Below are 26676 nucleotides of genomic sequence, written 5' to 3' on the forward strand. Positions count from 1 at the left end.
TCCTCCTCCTCCTCCTCCTCCTCCTCCTCCTCCTCTTCCTTTTTCTTTTTTTGAGAACAGGGTTTTTCTGTGTAGCTCTAGCTGTCCTGGATCTCATTCTGTAGACCAGGCTGGCCTCAAACTCAGAGATTCATCTACCTCTGCCTCCAGTGCTGGGATTAAAGATTTGTGCCACCATCGCCTGACCTAGACAGACTTCCTTTTTTTTAAAGATTTATTTATTCATCATTTATACAATATCCTGCCTGCATGCCAGAAGAAGGCGCCAGACCTCATTATAGATGGTTGTGAGCCACCATAATGATTGCTGGGAATTGAACTCAGGACCTTTGGAAGAACAGCCAGTGCTCTTAACCTCTGAGCCATCTCTCCAGCCCCAGACAGAACTTCTAATTAGGACACCAAACTGTTGTGTTTTTGACAGGTCTCACTATAGTCAGGGTGACATCAAACTAATTTATTCCCCTACGTACTAGGATTACAGATATGCAAATAAATGGCATTTTTTATATTTCATAAATATTACAGCAATAGTCAGAAGAATCCCAAAATTAGAACCTGGAGAAGTGACACATGCCCAAAGTCCAACAACTAGGAATGCTGAGGCAGGAGGATCACTTAAACTCAAAAGAGTTTTGAGGGCAGCTTGGATAAAGAGCAGAAAGCCCTGTGGAAGTGGGGTGTCGGTGGGCAAGAATGAGGGGATGGTAGCTTATTTGGTACCTGGCTAGAGTTCTTGCCCTGCGTGCACATGCATGAAGCCTTGTATTGCTTCTCGGCACTGCATGAACTGGGCAGAGCGGTACAAGTCTGTGATCTCTGTACCTGGGAGGTGCAGGCAGGACAAGGAATTTGAGATGATCATTGGCAGTGAGTCCAAAGCCAGCCTGGTCTACATGAGGCTGCCTCAAGTTTTTGTTTGTTTGTTTTTAATTAAAAAAAAAAAAAAAAAAAAAAAAGCCCAAACCTTGGTTTCCTGAGGGGAATGAACGTCCTCGGGACCCCTTCCAGCTTTTTCAAAGGTGTAGGTAATCTGTGCAGTTTGTGTTCTGTTTTGTTCATTTGTACATTTGCATTGGTAGCTTTGCTCATATCACTATTAATTCATGAGCATTTCTGTTTTCCACCAGGCCTGTTCTGGACTCTGAGGGTTGCCGAACTGTGAGGCTGCTCTCCTGTCCTGGAGCTGGGCGTGGGGGCGAACAGCACAGCCCTTGATGGCTGTGCAGTCATCAGGGTGATGTGTCATTCTGAACGGAACTGGCCTTGCTTATGCTGCTCTCCAATATAATTTTCTAATTACAAATTCAATAATATACTCATGAATATTGTAACAGAACTTATTTTATTTTTTCCTGAGCTTAGTTGTTTTTGTTTTTGTTTTTGTTTTCTTTCCTCAGTACTGGGGATTGAACCCAGGCCCTCATGCAGGCTAGGCAGACAGTGTATCACTGAGCCAGTTCTTTGTGTGTTAGGAGCACACGCATGCCTGTGTGTGCACATGTATGTATAAAGAGGCAGAGAAAAACCTTGGCTATCATTCTGCAGCCCTCTTCCTCCTCCTCCTTCTGATGTTGTTCTAGTGTCTCTCACGGCCTGGAACTTGGCAGTTAGACTAGGCTGGCCCATCAGCACTGGGGATCTACCTGTCTCTATCTCTTGAAGTGCTGGGATTACAAGTATGGGCCTTTGAAAAAATTACTATTAATTTTATGTGTATTGGTGTTTTGCCTACATGTATGTCTAACATGTGCATGTGTAGGCCTGAAGAGGTGTCAGATCTATGGGGACTGTAGTCATAGGCGGTTGTGAGCTCCATGTGAGTGCTAGAAACTGACTTAGGTCTTCCAGAAGAGCAAGTATCCTAACTGCCAAGCCATCTTTCCAGCGATCCCACTCCCACCCTGTTTAACGATGGTCCTGAGCATCAAGCCAGGTCCTGATCCCTGAGAATCAAGTACTTCACCAACTGAACTATACCCCCAGCCTCCTAATCTGTGTGCTTGCATATGTGTGTGTGTGTGTATGCATGTGTGTGCATGTGTATCTGTCTCTGTGTGTATGTGCCATGCATTTTGTGTGTGCATGCATGTATGTGGGGGGGGGGGGCTGTGTCACCTGTGAGCATGTGCAAATGTAGAGGCCAGAGATGGACATCTGGTATCTTCCTCTTTTCCTCTCCATCTTAGTTTTTGAGACAGGGTTTCTCACTGAGCCTGAGGTGCCTGTTTCAGCTACAATGGCTGGCCCTTGAGCCCCAGGATCTACCTGTTTCACCATGCAGTGATGGGGTGACAGATTTAGCTACCATGCCTGGCATTGACATGGTGCTGATGATCTGAACCCAGGTCCTGCTGCTCGCACAGCAACCACTTTACTGGCTGAGTTTTCTCTCCCCAGCCCTTTCCCTTAGCCTTTTCTTTTTATTTTGAGACAGGGTCTCATTAAGAACTTGCAGTCTTCCTGCCTCAGCCTCCCGAGTAGCCAGGATTTTACAGCTGTGCCAACCAGGCCTGGCTTGACAAATTATCTTCTAGAATGGCAGGCAGACTACGCTGGTTGTTACTGTCACTTTGTCGCATTCTTTTCCTTGGGTGTCGGGGCCGCTGGAGGCCTGCTCCATGGCCTTGCTCACACTCTGTCACTAAGCTGTACTTGGAACCCTGTGTAACCCTGTATCTCACCCTCACAAGGAGCGGGCATTTCACATATTGGCAGGTATATATTATTTTATGAGTATAAATCGGTACCTCAATATTTTTGGATTATTATTATTACTAGTTTTTTGAGACAGGGTTTCTCTGTGTAGTTCTAGCTGTCCTGGAACTCATTCTATAGACTAGGCTGGACTCAAATTCAGAGATCCACCTGCCTCTGGTTCTGGTTTAATCCCGAGTTCTGGGATTAAAAGTGTGCACCACCACACCCATCCAGATTATTATTTATTTGAGACAGAGGTCCCATAATGTTGCCAAGGCCAGTTTTCAAAAGACATCTCACTCTCCCCCCCCCTTCCTCAGCCTCTGAAGGAGCCGAGACTGTAGGCTCACTACCCTGACTAGAGCATTCTCTTCTTTTGACTATCAGAACTCTCAGAGATCTGAAAACAAGACAAGTTCCAGATTGTTCCTGCACCTGCCTCTTGGTGTTTCTGATCCACCCCAACCCCCCTATTCCTTTGTCAGAGGAATTTTCCTTTAGACAAAAAAAAAAAAAAAAAAAAAAAAAAGTACAAGTACCGAAGGGTCTTTCCCAGCTGTGCAGGTGTCTGAACAGAACCGGAGCACAGTGAGTCACCAGCCGACATCCAGCATTCTGAGCTAGAGCAGCCTCTGCAGGCCCAGCTCTCCATGGGCCCGGTTTAGGAAGCAGGTCTTAACTAAGCACTTGTTCTATGCTGGGAGCTACGTGATCGGGGGCCACAGAACCGCAGGTAGCAGAATTCAGTGTCTACTTCTGATGGAACAGTCGCCCAGGGTGGAGAGGACTAGGAGGTGTGGGACACAGCACAGCCTGAAGAATTTAGGGACAAGACAGCAGACATATTAGGAAAGCAGCCAATGAGGGGATGTCCCGGGAGGCATTTGGGACAGACCCTGCTACTCGTGATGGCAGGACTGGCAGATGGCTTTCATTTTCCCTCTTACCAGCCACTGGAGGAAGGACTTAGGAGTTTCCATTTTGGGGACCTTAAAATCCCAAGACAAGAATAGGTCCTCTCGAAGACTGGCCTAGGCCTGATTTCCTGTAGAAAGGGCAAAGTGGAAGGATTGCCAGAGCAAAGAGGGCCAAGGGACCTGCTGTGTGGCCTTTGTAGTCTGGGCCTCTCAGATCCCTGGGGTCCTGGTCTGACCCAGTTAGGGCAGGGCCTAGCTGCAGGTCATGAAGAGTGATTAGGTTGCTCTATGCAGGTCTTCCTATTGCAAGTGTCCACCTGTTTGTCCATCTCTTGGCATTTTTTGCATTTTTAAAAACCTTTACACCTTGTCTTTGTGTACCTTGCTCTTTGGAGGTTAGCAGGAAGGCTTCCGAGGGCATGGCCGGAGAGCCCAGAGAAGAGCTCCAACACTTGAAACCAGTAGAAGGCGCATATTGAAGGCTCTCTATACAAGCCCTCTCTAATCCCCACAGCACCCTCCAGGGCAGGGTACAGATGCTGGGACCTAAAGCTCCTTTCTTTGCCCAAGCTAAGGCCACATAGCCGCGTGCAGCAAGGAAAGTATATGTCCCATGCACACAGCCCAGCTACGGGTAAACTGAGAGCCTAAGGGGCCCTGGCAAGGGCACTGTGATGGCCTCTCTGAGGCTTCTCAGAGAGCTTCTGAGTCAGAGCCTCGGCGCCGCCTTTGAGCTTGGTGAGGTGCGGGAAAGCAAGCCAGGTGAAGACTCCTCTCTGGCCAGCCACCCTCCAGAATGTCATAGGCTCTGCACTGCACGTTCCTTAGCCAGTACTCTCCGGTTGCCACCAGCAAGCCTGTTTTAGCCGGACAACTCTTCTGATGCTTTGCGGTCAGGGGTCCGTGGACTCTGGCCTTGGTCCATCATTGTACCTCTCTGAGCCTGTGTCAACATGTACATTGGAAGGGTATGGGTGGTGTGTACGAAGGACACAGCACAGTGGCCTCTCAACATTTGCTAAATTTGAGCTTCCCTAGAGTCCATGGCATAGGTGCTTCTGTCTGATTTGTGAACGATGCATCTGTCAGTGACTTGGAGCACACGGTGGTGGCTACTGAGCAGCTGACTATTGGTCAGGGCTATTACTGGCTTGGCCTCAGTTGGGGAGCCATCCTCTGGTTTGAACCTGGCTCTGTTTGGAAGGGTTGTTTGCTTAAAGCTTACTACTCCTTTCACAGGACCATCTGCTCAGATATTTTGTGTCCGGAAGTTAGTGGGGTCTTCTTTTCCCTTTTTCTGGGCCTCAGTTTCCCCAGTGGTGATTTTCAGAGTGGTAGCCAAAGATATCATCAGTTATCCGAGGGTGGAGATGCTGGGGACCACCATGTAAGGTCTTAGCGGGAGAGTTCACCACGGGGCTGGGTGTGTCTGCGTGCCCGGTCAGTGGTTGTCAGGGCCAGGACAAAGCCTCCTGGAGGTGACCTGACTTCCTTTCCTAGCTCCGGTCAGCAGCTGGGCTTGGGAGATCCTGTGGCCCACCCTCAGTGATGAGCCTGCATCTCCGGTGTCGGAAGTTCTGAAAGAGGTGAGGAGACACAGCCTCTGGTGTCCTCCTGTCTGACATGGCCTCCTCTGCTCATGCAACGGCTTGTTTCTTTAGCTTCTGGGCTCAGTTCCCCCAAACCCTGTGCTTCTCTCCTTACCTCCGCTTGCTCTGTATTGTGAGTTTTCATCCTAGGCTCTTGCACCATCCTGCTCAGTGACTCTTCCTTGGGGGGCAAGGCTCGGGTCTGGCTTGCCTTTGATTGATTCCTCAGTCCCTGGGTTAATCCTAGCAGGCCTGGAACTCAGCAAGCTTCAGGAAGCTATGTGTAGGTAATGGGAGGGCAGGGACCAAGGTAAACTGAAAAAGCTGCCGAGCCACAAAAAACGAGGATGTGTGTGCAGATGTAGCCATGTAGCCTGGCAGCCTGCCGGGTGCGAACAGCTGTATTTGAGTGTTCGAGACATGCTAGGCCTACTTCGTTCACTGTCTCATCTAGTCACAACATCCTTAGGAGGCAGGTTCACTGCTGTCCTCATTTTTTTATGTGAGGAAACCAAGGCTCGTGCGTTCAGTCTTGTGCCCCGGGTAATAGCTAGGGTTGGACTTGTGTAGTTCACAGATGTTCCCTGACAGTCCTTGCTTATCCAGTTCCTTCTGCTTGGCTCTGTGGGTTTGGGGTGCCGAGTGAGGCCTATGCTCGGGAGTTCTGGACAGCCTCACACAGGCGTGGGGATCCCCACATCAAAAGGATTTGGAGAGAGTTCTTGGGGACCCAGGATGTAGTTTCTCTGATAGCATTTGGCCCCAGGACTCACGTGTGACATGGCAGCTGCCACACACCGCGTGCCCAGAGTCTGAAAGCCTTGCAGCCCAGCAGGGTTCCTAGAGGGGACGAGTCCCCTTGAGTTCAGTTTTCAGGTGAGGGCCCGGGCGCCGCACGGAACAAAGCCGGATGTCATTTCCTGTACTGGCACTGTGCGCTGCCTCCTGGGTTGCCATGGGAAGAAGCAGGCCCTTCGTCATAGGCTGCAGATGCCCCTGGACATACCTGACCGGGCCACCCACCCTGCTGCGCAGCCACCCCTTCCCAGGACAGCCAGGGTTCTCAGCTTCCCAGGAGAGTCCTCACCACCTCAGTTCAGCAGCCTGGACTCCTCTGAGGGTTCTCTGTCCTGAAGAAGGGTCATGCATGCAGTGTGCTGGCCAGGGCCCAGGCTCTTCTGCGGCTCTGTAGACTCTGCCCACTGTACACTGTCCCAGAGGGTTTGGTTTTTTTGGTGGGGGCGGTGGTTTGTGCTCTGGAGTTATAACAGCTCCCTTATCTCTGGCAGGAAGATAGGCATTTTCCAGGCAGTGTCAGTTTTTCCTATCCAGGTCTGGAGGCTGTAGGGTCAGGGAGTAAGGAGGGAACCTGTCGCCAGGGAAAGCACGGTCCTGGGTTGGATTCCGACGTTTGAAGCTAAGATGTGTGGTCAACTGCCCCTCCGTCCTCGTTGTCTGGTGTGGTGTGTTTGAGGGCCTGCAAGACCAAACCAGCTTCCAGACTTGATTTAGAGAAGTTCTGGTTTCCTGTGTTCCCGGACGGTTAAGAAATACAAGGAGGGGCGATCAAGATAGCGCAGCAGGTAAAGGCACCCGCTGTTAAGCCTGAGGACTCGTGCTCAGTTCCTGGAACCAACATGATGAAAGAACCAACTTCTGCAAGTTGTCCTCTGACTGCCACAAGCACAACACAAACATACACATATGTATGTATGTATATGTGTATATAAGTTTCAGGACACGAGAGATGGTTCTTCCAGAGGACCTGGGTTCAAGTCCCAGCACCCGTATGGCAGCTCACAACCCTCTGTAACTCTAGTTCCAGGGCATCTCCTGATGCCCTCTTCTGATTTCCATAAACACCGTGGTGGTGCACAGAAAACAAAAACAGAACACACCGTCCCAACACACACACACACACACACACACACACACAGGAGCAGGGAGCTGGCTTTGAATCCTAGCCCATCTGCTTTCTTGCTATGTATCGTCAGTTTATTAGTCTCCTGAGCCCCAGTGTTCTACGTCACAGCACAGGAGTGATGGACATTGGCCTGGCCCTTATGAGGCTGCTGAAGAGAAGACTGATGCTAAAACATTGATTCCCATACGGTCTCTGCCGACTTTGTTTTTCTCACCCTCAAATCTCTCCCATCAGTCCACCTGTCCGCTCACTCACATTTTGATAGTCTCCTTCAGTCCAGAGCAATGATCAGGCCTTCTCTTTATGTTCAAAATTGTGACACTGAAAGTCCAGTCCTCTTGTGAAGTTCCCTCCGTTGGGGTTGTGTCTGGTGTTTTCTCGTGATCAGAGTTATGCCGCCTCGGTGGAGGTACTGTATAAGGGCTGTCTATATTCTTCCCACTGCATTCTGTTCGGGAATGCACAATTCCAACTTGGTCTAGTAATGTTCACGGATCGACCAGCTTTCTTTCCTGGGAAGTGTGTTTGGAGCCAGGGACCTTCTGAGTATTAGGCTATGTATACCACACCGCAGAGACAGCCAGGTGGACAGCCTCAGCCACTCAGGACACATGCTCTTGCCTGGCTCTGGGCCTCGGTCCTGACTGCAGTCTCTGCCCCTGTACTTGGATGTGTGCATACACCTGGGTGTAGAGGCCAGAAGTTGACATTGAATGTCTTCCTCGATAACTCTCCACCTACTTTAATGAGGCAGGATTCGTCAGGGGACCCAGAGTTCACCAACTCAGCTAGTCCAGCCAGGCAGCTTGTCCAGGTACCCCAATCTCTGCATCCTGAGCACGAGCATTTGTGTGGGTGATGGGGATCATACTTGGGCTTTCAGGCTTGCATTTCAGGTGTTTTACTTACAGAGACATTTCGCAGGCTCTTATTTCCCTTGTTATTAATAAAGCATGTAAAGGTGGTGCCTTGAAATCATGCATAATCTATTCCTATCACACGCTGCATTTCCTTACCCAGACCTGTGTAGACTCTGACTTCTTATTGGGCTCACTACAATCTGTTATCACCGTTTTTCACTAATCACGTAAATCAGCTTGTCCTACATGCAGCTCATGGTAGGCTAATAACTGTCCTAGTTTGCCTGGAACTGTGGTCTTCCAGAACTGGCAGCTTTTAGCAATAAAACTTCAAGAGGCCTGGCACACCCCGAGGAATTGGTCAGTCTTCAGGGTGGCTCTCATGTCTGCCGGGCAAGGTCTCTGCCGTTCCGTGAGTACTTCCTTTCTAGCTCAGTATGATAGCCTAGGCTCCTTCCACGCTTCCTGTGACCAAGAAGCACCCATTTGTTCAAGCATACTTGGAACCAGGGACCTTTTGAGTACTAGGCTATGTATGCCACGCCACAGAAACTTGAGCCAGCTGGACGTGTCAGCCATCGGGCACACCATGCTCTTGTCTGGCTCCAGGCTTGATCCTCCCTGCACTCTCCACCCTGTGCTTGGCAAACATCTCCCTCCTAGCCTGAGATTCTCCAGGAAGCCTGCTCCCCACCAGCCCCTGAGGAGCCAGGCTGCTCTGAGCCCCACCAGGCATGTTAGGTCATCTTTGGAAGGTGAAGCCCTGGCTTCAGATTCACCTCTGTCTCTTCTGACCCGGGGAGGGCCGGAACAGGAGGTTGCTAGTTAAATGGTGACATCCAGCTGCACACTTTCATGGACTAGAAAAGCAGACAGGGCAGAGGGAAAACAGCTCCCTCAAAGCCACGCTTCATAGGTATAGATTGGAGCTCATTTTTGAATTGTTTTGGTGCTGATAGAAGCCACAGCTTTGGCCAAGCCCAGCATTGGTTCTGCTGATGACTTTTCATCCTTCTCTTGCCTGAACGTTACAACTCTTTAACATTAAGAAAAAAAATAATGCAGCGTATTTGTGTATGTATGTGTGTTTGTATGTTTGTATGCAGGTGCGTGTGTGTGCTCGAATCCTTTTATTCAGAGCCTGAAGATGGGAAGGGCTGAAGGCCTGACCTGGTACCCTCAGCAGGGCAGATCTAGCTGGCCTCTTCGTGGCTAGAGCTGGAACTCTCCACTCTAAAATGGCTCTTACCCCTCAGAGTGTAGCTGGGCATGGTGGTGCACACCTTTTATCCCAGCACTCAGGAGGGAAAGGCTGGCAGATCTCTGTGAGTTCAAGGCCAGCCTGGTCTACAGAGCAAGTTCCAGGACAGTCAGGGCTACACAAAGAAACCCTGTCTCTAAAAACAAAGGAAAAAAGTTATTGCTAAAGCAGTACTTCAGACATTTCAGACACAGAAATACAAGCGAAAGGAAAACAAACACTGCTAGCAGACAGATGGCTGCTGTTGTCACTTCAGAGATTTGTGCAACTCCAGCTTTTTCTAAGCATAGATTTTCCTCACTGCACTTTCCAGTTTGTAACATACTTTTTTGGGAGGTGGGGGACAGAAATTTCCATTATTTGTTTACATAAATTTTCAGTGCATCTAGCTGGGTTTGATGGTGCACGCCTGTAATCCCAGTGCTCGGAAGGCAGAGGCAGGCGGATCTCTGTGAGTTCTAGGCCAGCCTGGTCTACAAAGTGAGTTCAGGACAGCCAAGGCTACACAGAGAAACCCTGTCTCAAAAAACTTAAAAAAAAATTTTTTTTTCTTTCAGTGCATCTAATACTCAGATCACCTTCATGCTTCTCAAGTTGTTCCCAAAATGTCACTTCTAAGCTGGGCCTGGTGCTTCAGGCCTGTTGTCTGAAAAGCTGGACAGGAAGATCACAAAATACAAGTCCAACCTGGGCAACTTAATGAGATCCATCTCAAAAATAAAAAGCAAAAAGAGGTACAGGGATTTAGCTCAGTTGTAGAACATTTGTCTTGCATGCATGAGGCCCTAGATCAAATCTGTGTTTAAAAGAGGGAAGAGCAGCAAGAGGAAGAGGAGCAGGAGGAGGAGGAGTATCCTTTTTATAGCTAATGTATAACAATCCAGAGTCACACTTTACAAATGTTGTTTCTCCGGGCTGGAGAGATGGCTCAGCGGTTAAGAGTGCTGGCTCTCTTTTAGGGACCTGGGTTCAATTCTTAGCACCCACATGGCAGTTCACAAATGTCTGTAACTCCGGTTTCAGGGGACTGACACTTTTACACAGACACACATATAGGCAAAACACTTATACACATAAAACAAAAAAATAAATCATTAAAAAAAAAAAAAAAGGCTAGGCGGTGGTGGTGCACACCTTAAATCCCAGCACTCAGAAGGCAGAGACAGGCATATCTCTGAGTTGAAGGCTGGCCTGGTCTATACAGTGAGTTCCAGGACAGCCAGGGCTACACAGAAACCCTGTCTCAAAACAAAACAAAAACCGTAACAATAAAAAGCCAAAGGGTGGTGCCTGTTCCCTTCATTGCGACACCAGCCTGATAATGCGCTGCTCACCTAGAGATGGGCTGCCTTGCCCAGCACCTGGCTGTGCCTGTCCCCACGGTGTCACTTCGCTTGTTCCTCTGTGCGCTGTGTCTTCTGTAGTCTGAAGTGCAGACATGGTGCATAGTGAGTTTCCTGTACGTATAACCCCAGCTGGGAGCAGCCTGTCATGTACTTTCTCAGTGCCAAGGCCTGTCCCGGGTGAGGGGCAGTGCCGCCTCTCACAGGCAGAGTGTGAAATGTGGGTTTCCTGTGTTGGGGGGGTCTTGTAGACTACCCAGGAGAAAACTGTTGTATTCGCTGTGGGGAGCTTTGTCTGGGGGGTGTTGGGCGGGATAGAGCAAGGTCACCAAATCTCACCTTTTGGAATGCAGATCTTGAGAACTCTGGTTCTGTCTTTACTTGCTTCCCAGACTTGTGAGCTGGATTAAGTCACAGCCCTGCTACTTAAGCAGCCGGGTGACCTTGGGCAGGGTACTTAACCTCTGTGAACCCAAGTCCCTCCCTGGCTCTGTTACCTGGCGTGATGGTAGGGAGGTGTGAGGCGCGCTTGCCTGTTCTCTCCCTGAAGGGGGGCTCTTTGAGGGCGCAGCTAAGTGATAGGAAGATGTCTGAAGTAGTCTCCTAGCAATTCACTGTCTAGCCCAGGCTGGCCCCTGAACCTAAGGCCTCTCAGGTGCTTGGATTACAAAGATGTTTGTTGAATCACACACATATACACACACAAGTGTGGTCAGGGGGTATGGGCTTTGTGGGCACTTGATTTTTCATTTAATGTCTACCTGTCTCAAGCTCCTTGGTGAACTAACTGAGCGTGTGCCCACAAGCTGCTCCCAGGGGATAGGAAAGGCCCAGGCACGGAGGGTCCGTGTACAGGAGCCTAGATGGTTTGCCTGAAAAGGGCTTCTGAAGAGGAGACTGGGCTGAGCTGGGGGGCTGACTGTCCCTTTTTTACAAGAGGTTTGTGGGGAGCGAAGCAGGCTGGCTTCAGGGTCCCCGACCCTGCGTCTTCTCCTCTCCCCTGTGCCTGCGTGGCCCTGACAACCCGGGTCTGTCTGCAGTGCAGGATGGAGTGCTGTGATGTGCCTGCAGAGACGCTCTATGACGTCCTCCACGACATAGAGTACCGGAAGAAGTGGGACAGTAACGTCATCGAGACCTTCGACATCGCCCGCCTGACTGTCAATGCCGACGTAGGATATTACTCTTGTGAGCAGGCACAGGACAAGACCCCACCCCTCAGCCTCCCTCCCCAACCTCCACCAAGCCCCCCAGGGCTGCTCAGAGACCTGCAATGCTTCGGTGGGGAGCTGGCCACTCCTTGGGCATACCCACACACTCTGAGTGACACAACAAAGATATCACTCTCACACACGCACACACACACAGGCAAACCCAGCTGCGAGTCCACCTACCACGAGACACACTCCCGTGCACGGCGATGGCAGTGCCGTCTTCCTTTCAAGTATATCCACATGCGCAGACAAGTGAGAGCAACGAGGTCAGGGCTTTGTGGGGCTCTGAGGGACAGCGTAGGCAGAGACCACGGGGGACCACGGGGACAAGGGTGGTGCTGTGTCCTCCCTGGTTCCGCTGTGTGTCTGTGGTAAGGGTGGGCTTTTTTTCTTTTTTAAACTTCTCTGGATGGGGAGGGCTGGCAGTTAATAGGATCCCCATGTCTCTGGCCTCCACCACACCCTTCCTTATAGGAAGATGGGCCACAGCCTGGCTGAACTGTTCCTTGCCCTCTGCAGGGAGGTGTCCCAAGCCCCTGAAGAACCGTGATGTCATCACCCTCCGCTCCTGGCTCCCCATGGGCGCTGATTACATCATTATGAACTACTCGGTGAAGCATCCTGTGAGTCACCTGCCCTCCCTCCTGGCTGTCGACGGGCAGGGCTGGGCTGCGGCTGGCACGGTGACTTCAGGCAGGCATGGGGGCCAGTTTCCTTCCTGCACAATGAGGATAATGACCTCCCAGCAGGGTCTGTCGAGTAGCTCAGGGAGAGGGCAGTGTGGGTCGTCTCTGCAGTGAATGGGTGGGATGAACCGGTGTGGTTGGCTGGCTTGGGATAAGGCTGGCCTCCAAGTCTGGGAGCAGGAGCTAGAAGGCAGGCAGGATCCTGTGGTGGGATGTACTTGAACTCCCTGGACAGAGAGGGCAGGTAGGTACAGTTAGCCCAGGCAAGGGTTCCATACCCATCAACGCTCATAAGCCCTGACTGAGCCTGGTGCTTTCCCAAGGGCCCTGAGGAAGCACAGTGAGAGGGGCACAGATGACCTGGCCTGATAATTTTTTCCTTGACATACTCCAGGCCTGGCTGGGCACAGATGCCAAGGCACAGAAATAACTAGGGGTTTGGAGTGTGTGTGTGTGTGTGTGTGTGTGTGTGTGTGTGTGTGTGTGTGCGCGCGCGCGCTCAAGTGCATGCTGTATGGAGGCATTCCCTCTATCCCTAACCAAGTGACTCCCCATGCCTTCCATCCCCAGAAATACCCACCTCGGAAAGACTTGGTCCGAGCTGTGTCCATCCAGACCGGCTACCTCATCCAGAGCACGGGGCCCAAGAGCTGCGTCATCACCTACCTGGCCCAAGTGGACCCCAAAGGTGAGGGCTTGGCCCTGCAGTCTGTCAATGGGCTCATTCCCTGTACAGGGAACGGACCTGATCTGCCAGGCCAGCTGAAGGCCAGCTGAGGGATCCATGTAGTGCTGGCGGCATCTCTATCCAAAGCTCGTAGTTTGAAGGGAATAAGGTAGCCACTGCTCCTTCAGGAGCTTGGAACCTGTCTTCCTGGTGCGAGCATTCCTAGCTTGGACCTGCTCCTGCCCTGCCTCCTTCAGCCACTTCCCAGAGGCCTGGGTTTTCCAAGGCTGTCCTTTCACCTCACTTCCATGACAGCTGAGCACGCCTCTCTTTTGAGGTGGCCAACCTCCCAGACATCTTTCTCAGGGTGTCTTCTGGACACCTGGACTCATTGTATCAACCATGAACTCACCACTGCCCCTCCAGATCCATCCTTTCTGTATATCAACAGCTTGCTTTCCGCTCACCCCTGCTCAGCACTTGCTGTTTAGCTGGGGCCAGCTTCTCCTTGTCAGCTCCCAAATCCAGCGCTTAGTCTCTTGCTCCCTCCCCTGATTTCTCCTGACTCACTCTGTGGCCCAGGCTGGCCTTGAACTCACCATCACCCTGCCTTCATCTCCTGAGTTCTGGAAGTCCAGGCACATGCTATCATACTCAGCCCCTGTTGTTGGTTTTTTTTTTTTTTTTTTTTTTTTTTTTAATGTACATTGGTGTTTTGCTTGCGTGTATGTCTATCTGTGTGAGGATGTCAGATCTTGGAATTACAGACAGTTGTGGGTGCTGGGAAGTGAATCCAGGTCCTCTGGATGAACAGTTAGTGTTCTTAACCACTGAGCCATCTCTCTAGCACCCTGCCCCTGGTTCTGACCTTTTCACCCTCTGACATGGCTCCTAGCCTGTCATTCTCTTGGTACTTAGCCACTTTGTCTGTCCAAACCCGCTACTAGAGGAAAAAAAATAAAAGAACACTTACTTCCCCCATGACTCACCTGCTTAAAATGCCACTGTGGCTCTTGCCCTCTTGAATGCAGCCTGAGCCCCTGCCCGGGATTTCTCACCCTTCCGTTTCTCACCTCCACGTCCATACAGCCTTCATCCTCGCTGGCTGTACCTCCTCTCCTTCCTCAGTGCTCTAGGGATACATGAAGTGGCCCTTCCTCTGTCCCTCAATCCCTGTTTGTGGGCCCATTCCCCCCCAGCAGAACACCAGCCCATACTGAGACATCAGACACTGAGTTCCTATTCGGGTTCCCCAGTCTGGTCCAGGGTGGGTGTCACGGGGAATGTGGAGTGAGTAGTTACACCTCAAGCGTCATTGGCAGGAATGCCCAGTGGCCCAGGTTAGGGCTCCTTGGCCTATAATGAGTATGCCAAGTATACTCAGCAGGTCCTTGGGAGAGAGACAGATGGAGAGCTGGGCTGCGGATTCCAGGTCAGGCTCTGCTGGAGTGCTGGCCTTAGGGGGTCTAAGAACAGACAGGAGAGAGGCTGAGCACCAGGGACAGTCTTGGGTTATCAGTGTGAGGTGAGGGAGGTGACAGGCTGGCGCGTGGGTCAGAAGGTCAACCAACAGGTTACCTGAGGTCTCCTAGGTCCCTGTGGTTTTCTCGGTAGCCAGCAGAGAAGACAGTGGGGCAGAGATGAGGGAATGTGGGATTTGGGAATTTCATCAAGAAGGAGTGAAAAGGGGTTGGCCTCCCTTTCCACTTCAGACAAAGGGAGGAGAGCTGGCAGTGGGTGGGGCTGGGTGCCTAAAGGCTGCCTTTTCCTCCCACCTCTCCCTGCCCCACAGGCTCCTTACCCAAGTGGGTGGTGAATAAGTCTTCTCAGTTCCTGGCTCCCAAGGTAAGTGGCTGTGTGCTCTGGGATACAGAGGAGGGGCAGAGTTAACGCTGGCCATAGCTCATGGACTAATGGGCCAGGTCTCCAAACTGGCCATAGTTGGGACCCTGGGGACCGCAGGAGGGCGCTGGAGGGATGTGGTCCCCCAGGCATCCCTGACAATGTTCCACCTGTCTGCAGGCCATGAAGAAGATGTACAAGGCCTGCATCAAGTACCCTGAGTGGAAGCAGAAACACCAGCCACACTTCAAGCCGTGGCTGCACCCGGAGCAGAGCCCATTGCCCAGCCTGGCACTATCGGAGCTGTCCGTGCAGCATGCGGACTCACTGGAGAACATCGATGAGAGCGCAGTGACCGAGAGCCGTGAGGAGCGAGCAGGCGGTGCAGGTGGAGAGGGCAGCGACGATGACACCTCGCTCACCTGAGCACAGCCCCCTCTGCAAAGGACCAAGACAGGACTGATGCTGAGCCCTGGGGCACTGAGCCTTCTGCACTTCTCCCCTCTCCCACCTGCCTTCTGGGGGCACTGGGCTCCTGCTCAGGTGGCTGCGGCCTGGCTGGACATGGCCCCAAATAAATGAACCGCACAGCCCCAACCAGCTGTTTCTTGCGCCTGCTTCTCATCTGCCCGGCACCACGTTATCCTGTTCTGCCTTGTTTTCCTCAATACTATGATTGCCCTCTGGAGCTTTTGTCCCTACAGGCATCTTCTTTCTACTTGTGTGACTGTAGGATGGGGGCTGCTGCCGCTTCCTGTCCTTACTTCCAGTCCATTTACACATTCACTTCGCTGGTCACAAGGTGGCTTGCTTGTTTTTCAGGGCCCTGGGAGCAGCTGGCCTGGCCCGAGGTCAGGCTCCTGCTGTGTGACAGGGTTCTGGTCCAAGCGAGCTCTGTGCAGTTGGTCTGGCACACTGTGGCTCCTGTCATTACAGAAGGAAGGAGAGGAACCCATAGGTCAGGGGACCAGGGCCGGGCACCTCAGAACTGTGATGGGGCCGGGGACACTAGAGGAGGGGGAGGGCGGGTACTGTGAAGACACATTTGCACATAGAGGCTGTTGGTATTGAAGACCTGGGGCTGATATTAACAGGAACGGCGGGGTCCCCTCCTCTGACCAGGTGCCAGCCCTTACTTGCGTCACACCTCCATGCCCTGAGATCTAGAGGGAGCCTGGGCTGCCTCTGCCGTGGAAGAAATGTCCGGAGCCCCAGGGTTGTCTTAGGCTCTGCTCTCCTCTGGGATTTTTGGCATTGCAAGAACTTGGAGTGGAAGTACTCAACAAGACCTGAGCCTGTTCACCTCTCCTGCAGAGCCCTGCCAAGGGGAAAACAGGGGTCTCAGGGTCCGGTTCTCCCCCGAGCAACAGTTTCAGCAGAGAGAGAGGCCTCCACAGGAGACCCTGTCACCCGCAACATTGCAGCTCTAGGTCAGCCCATGACAGTAACTGAGAACACCCTGGAAATTACAGACTCATTTCCTAACCTATAACCTAGGGTGAGAATTTTTACCCTTAAGCAAGTGTGAGGTTTGTTTTGTTTTTGTTTGTTTGTTTGTTTGTTTGTTTTTGAGATGAAAAAGAACAAATTGTTCATCACTGGGCCAGGCATGGAGTAAGCTCTCTGATTAAAGGCACCTTCCTCCTTTCAGGACAGCCCCCTTGGCGCACCCTGCTAAAAGCTGTTCATCCAAATATGCTCATTGTACCTTTGGAAAAATAGGAACCCAGCTAAGTTAAGGCCTCTGGCTTGGCTGGTCCCAGAGAAGTCCTGGCCCCAGGATCTAGGAATGCCTGCCAAGTCAGGGGATTTCATCTGTACGGAGAGGAGAGAATACCAGACTCTGGTCCAGCACACTCTGCAGGGAGATGTGGTACAGAGAAGCAGGGTGCTCTCAATTAACGGTGCAGAAGGACTCCCCGGGAGGGTGACCAGCGGTGATTATCTTGCCTCCAGTGCCTCACCGGCCCCATTCCCTGGATGTGGTGTGTGTGTGTGTGTGTGTGTGTGTGTGTGTGTGTGTGTCTCCCAGGAGTAGACTCAGACTCACCAGAACAGGGGTGTCTAGGGCAGGAGACTGAAGGACCGGTGGAGACTCCTCAGGGGTGGGGTAGATATGGGTAGCAAAGCCTTAGCAAGCTAAGGGCAAGGGAGACAAAAACCGGTCGGTCCAGGGAACTGATGATCCGGACTAGGCTGGGGGCGGGACCGGCCGGCTCCCTGCCCCTTCCCCGCCTTCACGTCCCAGGGGTGTCACGTGGGGCGGGCGGAAGCGCCCTGAGAGGTGGGCGCGCCTCGGACCGCTGCCGCCTAGCTGGCAGCAGCAGCGTGTGACAGACGGTACCGGGACCCCGGGCCCACCTCGTGTGGAGTTCTCTTCGCTCAAAACAGGTCAGTGCGGTTGCTGGGACCTCCCAGCCGCCAGCTGTGGCCTGCACTGTCCCCATTCCTCAGAAAGGAAAGGCGAGGACAAGCCCGCCTTTCTCGGGGTCGTCTGCTGTGCTCTCCTGCCTGGGGATGGAGTGAGGTGGGGTGGCGTCTGGGTGTGGAGGCGTCCAGCCAGACCCGTGGGAACAGGGACGGTGAGCCGGTGGACACAGCAAGCCGTCAGCTCTTCTGCTCTCGGGCTCGCAGGCTCAGGGGCCAGTAGCGTCAGGCAGCTTGGCTTACCCACTTGAAAAATGAAGGTTCCCACCCAGTCCGCCACTCTTTACAGCCTCGCAAAGCTGTAGGACCTTAGCCCTGGACCTGTAAGTAATCTTGGGCAAGCTACTTCCGTCCTCTGCACCTCAGTTCCCCTGCCAGTTAATGGGGGCATGGTTTCTCTAGAGCCTACCTGGCCCAGTTGCCAGGAAAGGAGGGGTGCTCATTGAATGGGGTCAGGCTAGGAGTGGGTGGATGGGCTTTGAGCAGGCTTGCAGTGCAGCTGGGGATGGTGGGGTGAGTGTTTGGTCTCAGATCCCGTGAGTAGGTTTGAATGCTGGGTGATTTAAGAGCCAGCACAGTAGGTGTCTGCCCCATGTTTCTCTATGTCCGGCGTCCTGGGGAAACCTTCCCTCATTCCTAGGACTCAGCATGTTCAGGCTGGATTTGGTGGGTGCCCAGGTAAGGATTTGACTGCTGCTGGGTTCTGGGGACCCCTGAGACCTGTACTTGGAAAGCTATGACTGGATGCGGGGTGCTTGGGAAAGCCTAGCATCCTAGCACGTCATTACAGGGTAGAAGAAACTCTGGGAACCCAGAGAGGGGTGTGGACAGGTGCGGCCCGGGGAGGAGAGGATGCCTGGAATGAGCCTTGAGTTAAGTGGCAGTTTGCAAAGACTGGGTGCAGGGTGAGGGCCGAGCTTGTGCAGGGCAAGAGGTCTGATAGCCTCCGGGAGGGAAGGTGAGGTGGGTGTGGCCGAAAGGGGTGGCCGGGAACTTATCCTCCGACTCCTGCCTGGCTGGAGTTTGTTTGGTCCGTGGCCTGGGGACCCTGCTCTCCAGTGGCCATTTGCTCACTGGAATAGGGCACAAGTGAGATCCCCAGGCAGGCTATGATGGCTTGTGAGGTGGCCCCAACGCCCCCAGGTTTCATTTGGACATTCGGGCCTCCTAACTTGGCCACCGTCACGTGGAGTCCAGCCACACTCCCCACGCATCAAGAAACAGATTTTTGGGCAGAGGTGTGCCACCCCCTAAGTTTCCTCCTCATCCAAGTTCCCATGTTCTTTGAGACTTCGGGGTTCAGGTGTGTGTGTGCTTGTTGCAGCACCTCCCGGCTTGGTTTTCAGTTCCAGGTAACGGTAGACTTAGGGTGCATTTCCTTGGGTGCTTGTGAGGATGGGAGCAGACCTACCACCAGCTAGGGGTCTGAAGTCTGGATTTTAGCGCTGCCACCAAGCGCTGGGTGACTTTGCCACTCTCTACCCTTTTTGGAGTGCCCTTTCCACATCTGAGGATGTCACAGTGAGCCTGGCTTCATGTCCCGAGCACAGACTGCTATAGCAACAGTCAGGCCAGGTGAATCCTGCCCAGAGTCTGTGTGAAGGAAGGTAGACCTGGGCCAAGGGGAGCAGGGTCTCAGGATACTGGCACTAGCTCCAGGCCTAGGGCCTCTGCCGGAGGGAGGGGAACATCTTCCTTTCTCTAGGGCTTCTCCTTCCTCACTCCACTCTCCCTTGGCTGAGCTCAAAGCCAGCCGCCAGTGCCCAAACAAGTGGCCTCTGTTCCTAGGGGAGGGGGAGGGGAGGCCAGCACTGGGCTCCAGGCCTCCTGCCCAGCACTGACCCTGCCTCCCCCTTTTGCTGTGGGTCTTAACTCTTGGAAGCCTGGGCTGGGCACTGGGCTGTTTGAGGGCAACCGATAGATACGTCTTGTTCGGTCACCATCTACCTTGCTCCAGATTTCCGGGCTCTGTCTCTTTCAGAGGGGACTGATAGAATGTCCTTCTCAGAGCAATGTGTATGTGGGCTACGGGTAGCAGTCGGCTCCTCTCAACGCCTTTCAAGCCCATCAGGCCAGACTTAGTCCCTCCACACACAGCATGAGGGTGTTCGCATTTTAGAGAGGGGCTCTGTGCTGAGAATGACTACCAAGTAGTCTGACAGAAAATACGGGGGCTCAGGAGTGGGGGTGGAAGTGGAGATGGGGTGGGGCAGGGGAGGGTAGGGGAGGAGTCCCAGAGTCCCCTCCAATGTATGTTTTCCACAGAGCTCAGATTTACAGCTTACTCAACACCAGGACCCCCCCCCGCCACAGACACACAGACTACCCCAGTTCTGACAGAGTACATAACATATTGTCCACCCACCCCTCCCCCCAGCCAGGCCCCCAACCTGTGCATTCCAAGTGGGGTTCTGAGGAAGACAGTCCTGAGGAGGCAAAGGTGCCTTAATGACAGAAATCAGGAGTGGTGTGGACCATGGTTGATGGCTCATCATCTGAAGCTTTCCTTGGAATCTCTCTCTCTCATCCTTTGGGTCATAGGTCAGAAAGAAAAGCCCGTTCTATATAATTAAGATTTCTGAGCTGGGTGTGGTGGTAAGCACTCAGGAGGCAGAGGCAGGTGGATTTCTGAGTTCAGGACCAGGGAGTTCCAGGACAGCCAGGACTATACATAGAAACCTTGTCTCAAAACACTAAAAAAGAAAAAAGTAAAATAAAAGATTTCTGTCCTAGATGACTGGGAAGTGACGTGGAATTAAGTGACTAGTCGAATAACATTAATATTCCGGTGCAATAAATTATTGTTTAAGTTCAGTCCTAATAGCAGCAGAAGTCTGTTTGTTGGCCATTCCCCTTTTATAGGTGAGCAAAGTGAGACCAAGGGACAAGGTGATTCCCTACAGACCATCCGTTTCTTAGACTAGCCGGGACAGTGCATTTCCATTGCTTAGAGGGAGATCCTTGAGCACAGCGAGGTTTCCACAGACAGCGGATTCAAACCCAGTCCTACCCTAGGGATTGCGCATGGCAATGACTGGCAGGTTGGCGGGCTGCTTGGTCCCTGACGTTGGTGGTGGTCAGTTTTGGAGTGGGGGGTGCGTGCGAAGGTATCCTATTTGCGGTCTGGCCCAGTTGGACCGCCCCCAGGGGCCCAGTCCGAGGAAGGGCACCTCCTGGAAGATGACTTTCCTACCCTGTCCCCTGGCTTTCCTAGACTCTGTTTTACTGCCGAGGAGGCCAGGATCTGTAGATGGTCAGCATCTTGGAGAAAAAGCTGGGACAGGAGTCCAGGGTGGGGTCTCTGAAACCATGAGCTCCTTTTAGAGGCCGCCACCGCCTTATCACAGGGCTCAGGTCTGTACCCTCCATACACCAGGAGTCAGCTCCTCTTAGGGGCCCTGGTATCGCTGCCAGGTAAGGTGTTGGTGACTGAAGAACCCTGGGAGGGTTTCCCAGAGTCAAGAGCCCACCTGAGGTCAAGCGAAGGATACTTAGGGCCTCTAGGTTAGGGAGGGTGTAGTGATTAGAGATCCATTTTATACCCTCCCTCTGTGTTTCTGATCTTTCTCCTCGTTTTCATTTTGTGAGGACCTCTCCGGGCCACGCCTCTGCCATCATCTGAGGGAACAGAGGGCAGGAGCACAGCTGGAATCTTAGTGGCCCAGGGCTCCTGGGGGAGTCTTGCCTGGCCTCATGGATTTTTTTTGTTTTTGTTTTTTTTGGCCAGGCTGTAGTAGGTGGATGAATTCCCAGGACAGGACAGTTCAAGGCTGAAATGTTCTTGCTTTATAACTTCCTGGGTGCCAGGGTCTCCCTCACTGGCATCTGTCTGTCCTCCATCTTTCCTCCTCTTCCCAGGAGCCCCTGTCCCAGTAAGACAGTCCAGGACTTGAGAGAATGACTGTGCTGGAAGGGAGGCCTCCCTCATCTCTTCACTCGCTCTCCGACACACATCAGCTGCCTCGTGAGAGTAGTCTGGCTCTGCCCTTCAAAGCCACAGAGATCTGAGAGATCAGCTCGCTCTGCAGTTGTTCCCAGCTTCTAAATTCTGAAAACTTGAAGCCCCAGGGGCTTACAAAGCTTGGATTTGGGGTGGGTTACCTCGAGTTGCCGATAAATCTCATGCTACACTGTGGCCACATCATCATTGGACTGAGGCCTACAGAATGTTGTGGGTTGCTCAGTGGCTCTGACTCCCTGCTGGCCTCCGGGCTCATGTGGCCACCTCTGCTCGATTGCTTCTGCAGGGCCAGTCCTGGGGCCCAGTGGTAGCACATGGCACGGCAGCCTCAGAGCATAGGACCTCTGACTGCATTCACAAAAGAGATGCCTATGGACACCAGGGTTCAGTTGAGGGGGAACCCAGCCTAGAGTCTGGCAGGATCATACAACACGGTCAAGGATTGCTCTGTGGACATTGGAAACAGCATGAGTTGTGGCTCTGCAGACCCAGGTCAAGTCTGCAAAAGGCTGGGGGACCCTATCAAGACTGGTGGTAGGGAGGGGCTTGAGCCGAGGCTGAGAAGATGTGCTGTCATCCCTTTGGGTCAGGAAGCTGGGCCTTGGCCAGTGGCCTTGGGCTTTTACCACACTAGCTATGTGCTCAGTTGAGGCTTGCCCTTGTAGAAGAACTGTTTCTTGCAAAATGTTCACGGATTCCCAGAAGGCTTCCTGGATGGTAGGCTCTTTGATGGGGGTTGGGGAACACCTCCCAGTCCCTTCCTGTACCACCTCCCTCAGTGGAGACTCTGTCACTGGACTCATCATTTGAGGTCCTGCCACTTGGGGCAGGTGGAGCCCTGCTCTGTACTCACAGTGTATGAGCTAGGATAAACTTTCAAACCCAAATGTCAGCCCCTGCTGTCTTTAGTGAGGACCTTCAGTGGACTGCTGTGTAGTTGTATAACTAAAATGCAATGATGTTTTTCCCCAAGACTCCAGGCCTGGCAGGGGGGAAGAGGGTCCCCTCCCTGAGGGGCAGAGCTGGGGACAGATACTTTCTCAGAGGGCGGCCCCTTATTGCTTGGTAAAGAGATGCCAGAGTGTTGGCTAATGGTCTATTAGAGTGGGGCTGTGTGCATGGCCCCTCCCTCCACCTCTTCCACGGTTCTAAAGATGACTCACTGAGCCTAGGGAGTCAGAACAGCCAGGATCCTGACCGGAACACCTACCTGCCGGAATTGCTTGTGGCCTGAAAACCCACATTTTTCTATCTGGAGAGATGGCTCAGTGGTTTAGAGCACTGGCTGTTCTTCCAGAGGACCGAGGTTCGATTCCCAGCATGTACATGACAACTCACAATTGTAACTCCAGTTCTGGGGGATCTGATGCCCTCTTCCAGCCCCTGAGGACAACAGGCACACATGTACACAGACATACATACACGCATAATACCCATAATAAAAAAATAAAGTGAGATTAAAACCCACATTTTGGACTAGGGTTTGTCCAGCACATTGTAGGCTCTGGGGTCAATCCCCAGGACAGCAAAAACTGGGTGTGGTAGTATTTCTGCACTTTGGAGGTGGAGGCAGAAGAATCAAAAGTTTAAGGTTGGTGTGAGGAGATGGATGAGTGGATGAAACACCTGTCATGCAGGTGGGAGGACCAGGTCTTGGGTCACCAGAACCCACAACTGTAGGACATTCATCTGTGATTCCTGCGCTCCCGAGGGAAGATGGGGGGCAGAAACAGAAGAATCCAGAAGCCTGAGGGCCGGCTAGCCTGGTCTATGCTGCAGAGAGCAACTAGAGAGCCTTTCTCAAGCAAGGTGGAAGATGAAGGCCGGCGTCTGAGGTTGTCCTCTGACTTCCCCATATTTGCCATGGCACACACGCCCTCGCCCAGCAGAAACATGCATAAGCATGTACATCATACACCTACCATACATATGAAAAGAAGTTTAAGGCCATCATCAGCTACGTAGGCTAGCTTGGGCCACATGAGACGATGTCTCAACTGACCAACCAAGCACCCCTTGTTCCCCGCCTAGTTCTCCATGCAGAAGTGGCCCAGCCCACTTGCAGAGGGTTTTCTCCAGCATCTCTAATGCCATCTGCAGGGAACCACCCTCCCTCAGTTCTTCCAGTAACAAATGAGAAAGACTTGAGCTCAGACTGTGGGCTTGCTGAGTCCTGCTCCTGACCTGCTGTGTGGCCCTGGTTAGGCTCTTGCTCTCTCTGGGACTCACTTCTTTTCTGGAAATGGGGAGAGTTGTTGGTTGAGGCCTGCCTGGTATGTGTGGAGCAGGTGGTTGGGGCCTGGGGAGTGCTGGGAAGTCAGGGCAGGAGGTAGAACTGGGTTAGGTACAGTAGAATAGAAAGCACCTGTACCAGGAAGGAAGTTCCTGCCACCATGTGTCGTCCTGGGGAGTGTCCATCCAGTTGGTAGCTATTTCTGTGTGCCACCGGTGAGACACAGGGGATTTGGACCCTGGCCCTGTCTTGCTTGGGTGAGAGAAAGTGTGTGATCCAACTGTGACCTGGGAGTCAGAGACTGCTTCTTAGAGCAGGTGGCCATCAGGCTGGGAAGGCTGGGGAGCAGTGTAAGCCCAGGTCTGGGAGGAAGCATGGCTGTCAGGGAATGGCCATGCAGGAAGTGGGGGCCAGTGTCTGAGCTCCCCTGGACAGCGAGAAGCAATGAAGGGTAGCCAGGCAGGTGCCAGGCATGTGCAGCCTTGTGAGAAGGGTGGCTGGTCTCAGATTCGTGGGAACTAGATGTTAGCTGCTCCAGGGCCCTGTTAGGCTGTGGGCAGCATAGGTGGCATGAGCCAGCGTTTCTCCTGTGTGTGGGCTCTGCAGAAGTGTTTATCAAGCTACTCAGCAGGAAGTGGCTGGGGCAGCCTTACTTAGAAGACAGGTTGTGCCCAGCTACCAAGGCCACCAGGGGACCCCAGGACCTTATATCTGAGTGATTCCCAGACTTCTGCCTTGAACGTGACAGTTGCCTTGCCCAACTCTGCTATCTCACAGGGTGGCTCTTGAGCTTAGTCTAGCCATCTGTAGATCCTGTCCTGCCCACACTGTCCCACTGATGTATGGTGCAGGTGTGTCTGCATTCAGAGGGATGAGGAAGGATGACTGCTGTCAGTTCTAGACCTGCCCAGGCTAAACAGCCAACACTGGAAAAAAATCAACCCCCCCAACCAAACACCTCCTCCCTCTGTGCCCCCCTCAGAGAAAGAAAGAAAGAAAATGAAACATTTCATAGTACAGAAAACATAAATTCTTAGAAGCAGTTTCAGAACAGCTAAGAATTCCCTGGGGCCTGGAGAGACAGCTCGATTGGTAGAGCGCCTAGTATGCGTTATGAGGACCTGAGTTCGGATCTCACACCATGTAAAAAGCTGGACTCAATACTGTGTATCTATGACCCCAGGACTGGGCAGGTGGAGACAAGTGGATTCCCAGAGCCCAGTGGGCAGTCAGTGTCGCCAAATTTGTGAGCTTCGGGTTCAGCAAGAGATCTGTCTCAAAAAACAAGGTGGGAGTGAGGAAGACACCTGATGCAGCTCTCTGAACTCCGCATGAGAACACTGTGTGTGCACATAAATACACACACACAGAAGAAAACTAAACAAGTGAGTCCTCATGTCTCACAGACGTAGGAACCCCTCTGCCGCCGAGTCTGCATACTGGGTCTCTTTCAGCCATCTGTCACTTACCATTGTCTGAACAGTACAGATGGGTGTCTTTTTTCTATATTTTTAAAATTATTATTATTATTATTTTGGTTTTTGAGACAGAGTTTCTCTATGTAGCCCTGGCTGTCCTGGAATTAGCTCTGTAGACCACCAGACTGGCCTCTAACTCAGCTCTGTCTGCCTGTGCCTACCGGGTGCTGGAATTAAAAGCGAGCCACCACTGCGCTGCTATGGATGTGTGTCTTTGGGTGGCCTTCAAGGCCTTGCATAGCCTGCAGTCACCATCTTTCTGTTCCTCTCCTTTCTGCCTTTCCTGTGTCCTCTTTGGGCCTGCCCATCTCCACATTCCCTTCTGAGGAGATAGGAGTGGACAGAGGGGCTGAGGAAGCCCTGGGTTCAGATCCTGGCTTCTGGGTCACCCTGAGTGAGTCGCTCCACCTTCCCTTCCAGAGGCTCATTTTACTCATCTGCAAAGCTGATCACACCACCTGCTCTCCAGGACGTGAGGGCGGCGGGATAGGCATGCAGCACGGGGCTGAGGTGCTTGTTGGACGGTGCAGACTCCATACGTCCAGTCTTTGAGTGCTCCATGCAGGAAGACTGATGGAGGATAGGACAGAACACCCCTCAGTGCTCCCTCGACCCCCTGCGCCCTCCTTAGACAAGGGCTGGAGAGGGGAGGCAGAGCAGAGTCTTCCTTTAGGCCGTCCTGCTGTGGAGTGGAGGAAGCGGAGGTGAGGCTAACACCTGTGGGCTGCTGCACATTCCCCTCTCTGCCACTCCCAGCCCGGCCCAGCACCCAGCCACCTGACCCTCTCCAGCATGGCAGCTTTCACTTTCAGGTGCCAGTTGCAAGGGACCCACTTGTCTTCAGCCTCTCCATTCAGGGACCTTCTAAGGAAATGACAGGTCTGCGTCTCTGTTTCTGGGGGTCCCTAGTTCTGAGCACAGAGAGCCAGAGTCCCTTCCTCATCGGCGGGAGCTTTGGGTTACCCAGCTTGCCCCTCTTCAGCCTTGGAAGCCCATGATGAGGGTCCTACAACGTCAGCACTGGTGACCCTGGTCTGTCCCCTCCTGCTGCCTGTGATCCTGTGGTCAGCCCTGAGCCCTCCCTCCCTCCTGTGGTCAGTGGCTTCCTGTTTCTACCCCATTTAGTCTCTTAATCCCCTGGGTAGAGGGTGCAGCGGTCACAGGAAGACCTTCCTGGAATCGTGCTGTGGCACCTTGGCAGTACATGCCCTTGTAGGGGTAAGAAGTCCGGCCCCAGAAAAGCACTGCTGTCACAGAGGCGGGGGCTTAGGCTGGTGCCCAGCTGCCAGTGCAGCACCAGGCCCACCTTGAGTGCGCACTGCTGGAGAAAGCTGGAGCAGAAGAGGGCACCCAGGACCTTGGCAGTGCAGGGCAGTTAGAGGACCAGCTCTGCCTGATACCCTGCTGTCCCTGTGGGCTCCAGGCTATGCTTCAGGGGAGGGAAAGGCAGGGACAGGGACTCAGATAAATCGGGTCCAGCCAAGAGCTGAGACTGTGGCTCTGGTAGAGGCTTTGGCTAGTGTGTGTGTGTGTGTGTGTGTGTCTGTGTGTGTGTGTGTGTGTGTGTGTGTGTG

At 52.7% G+C, this 26676-nt stretch overlaps 2 protein-coding genes across 4 annotated transcripts in view; both read left to right on the forward strand.

The window, feature by feature from the left end:
• The window catches only part of Stard10 (StAR related lipid transfer domain containing 10), a 25470-nt gene extending 9870 nt beyond the window's left edge, over positions 1-15600 (forward strand). For both annotated transcript variants that reach the window (XM_055623045.1, XM_055623044.1), the window contains exons 3-7: positions 11635-11782; positions 12328-12431; positions 13065-13182; positions 14954-15006; positions 15184-15600. In XM_055623045.1, coding sequence (XP_055479020.1) covers positions 11635-11782; positions 12328-12431; positions 13065-13182; positions 14954-15006; positions 15184-15429 — 669 coding nt within the window. In that variant the 3' untranslated portion in view covers positions 15430-15600. The remainder of the gene's footprint in view (positions 1-11634; positions 11783-12327; positions 12432-13064; positions 13183-14953; positions 15007-15183) is intronic.
• Positions 15601-17296: 1696 nt separating this feature from the next.
• Arap1 (ArfGAP with RhoGAP domain, ankyrin repeat and PH domain 1) overlaps positions 17297-26676 on the forward strand; it is a 55344-nt gene continuing 45964 nt past the window's right edge. The window contains exon 1 of one of the 2 annotated variants that reach the window (XM_055623648.1): positions 17297-17394. The gene's annotated coding sequence lies outside the window, so the exon portion shown is untranslated. The remainder of the gene's footprint in view (positions 17395-26676) is intronic. The other variant, XM_055623649.1, reaches the window with a different exon arrangement.

Source organism: Psammomys obesus, unplaced genomic scaffold, assembly GCF_907164565.1.
Source record: "Psammomys obesus unplaced genomic scaffold, mPsaObe1.curated_primary_1811, whole genome shotgun sequence".
NCBI classification, from domain to species: Eukaryota; Metazoa; Chordata; class Mammalia; order Rodentia; family Muridae; genus Psammomys; species Psammomys obesus.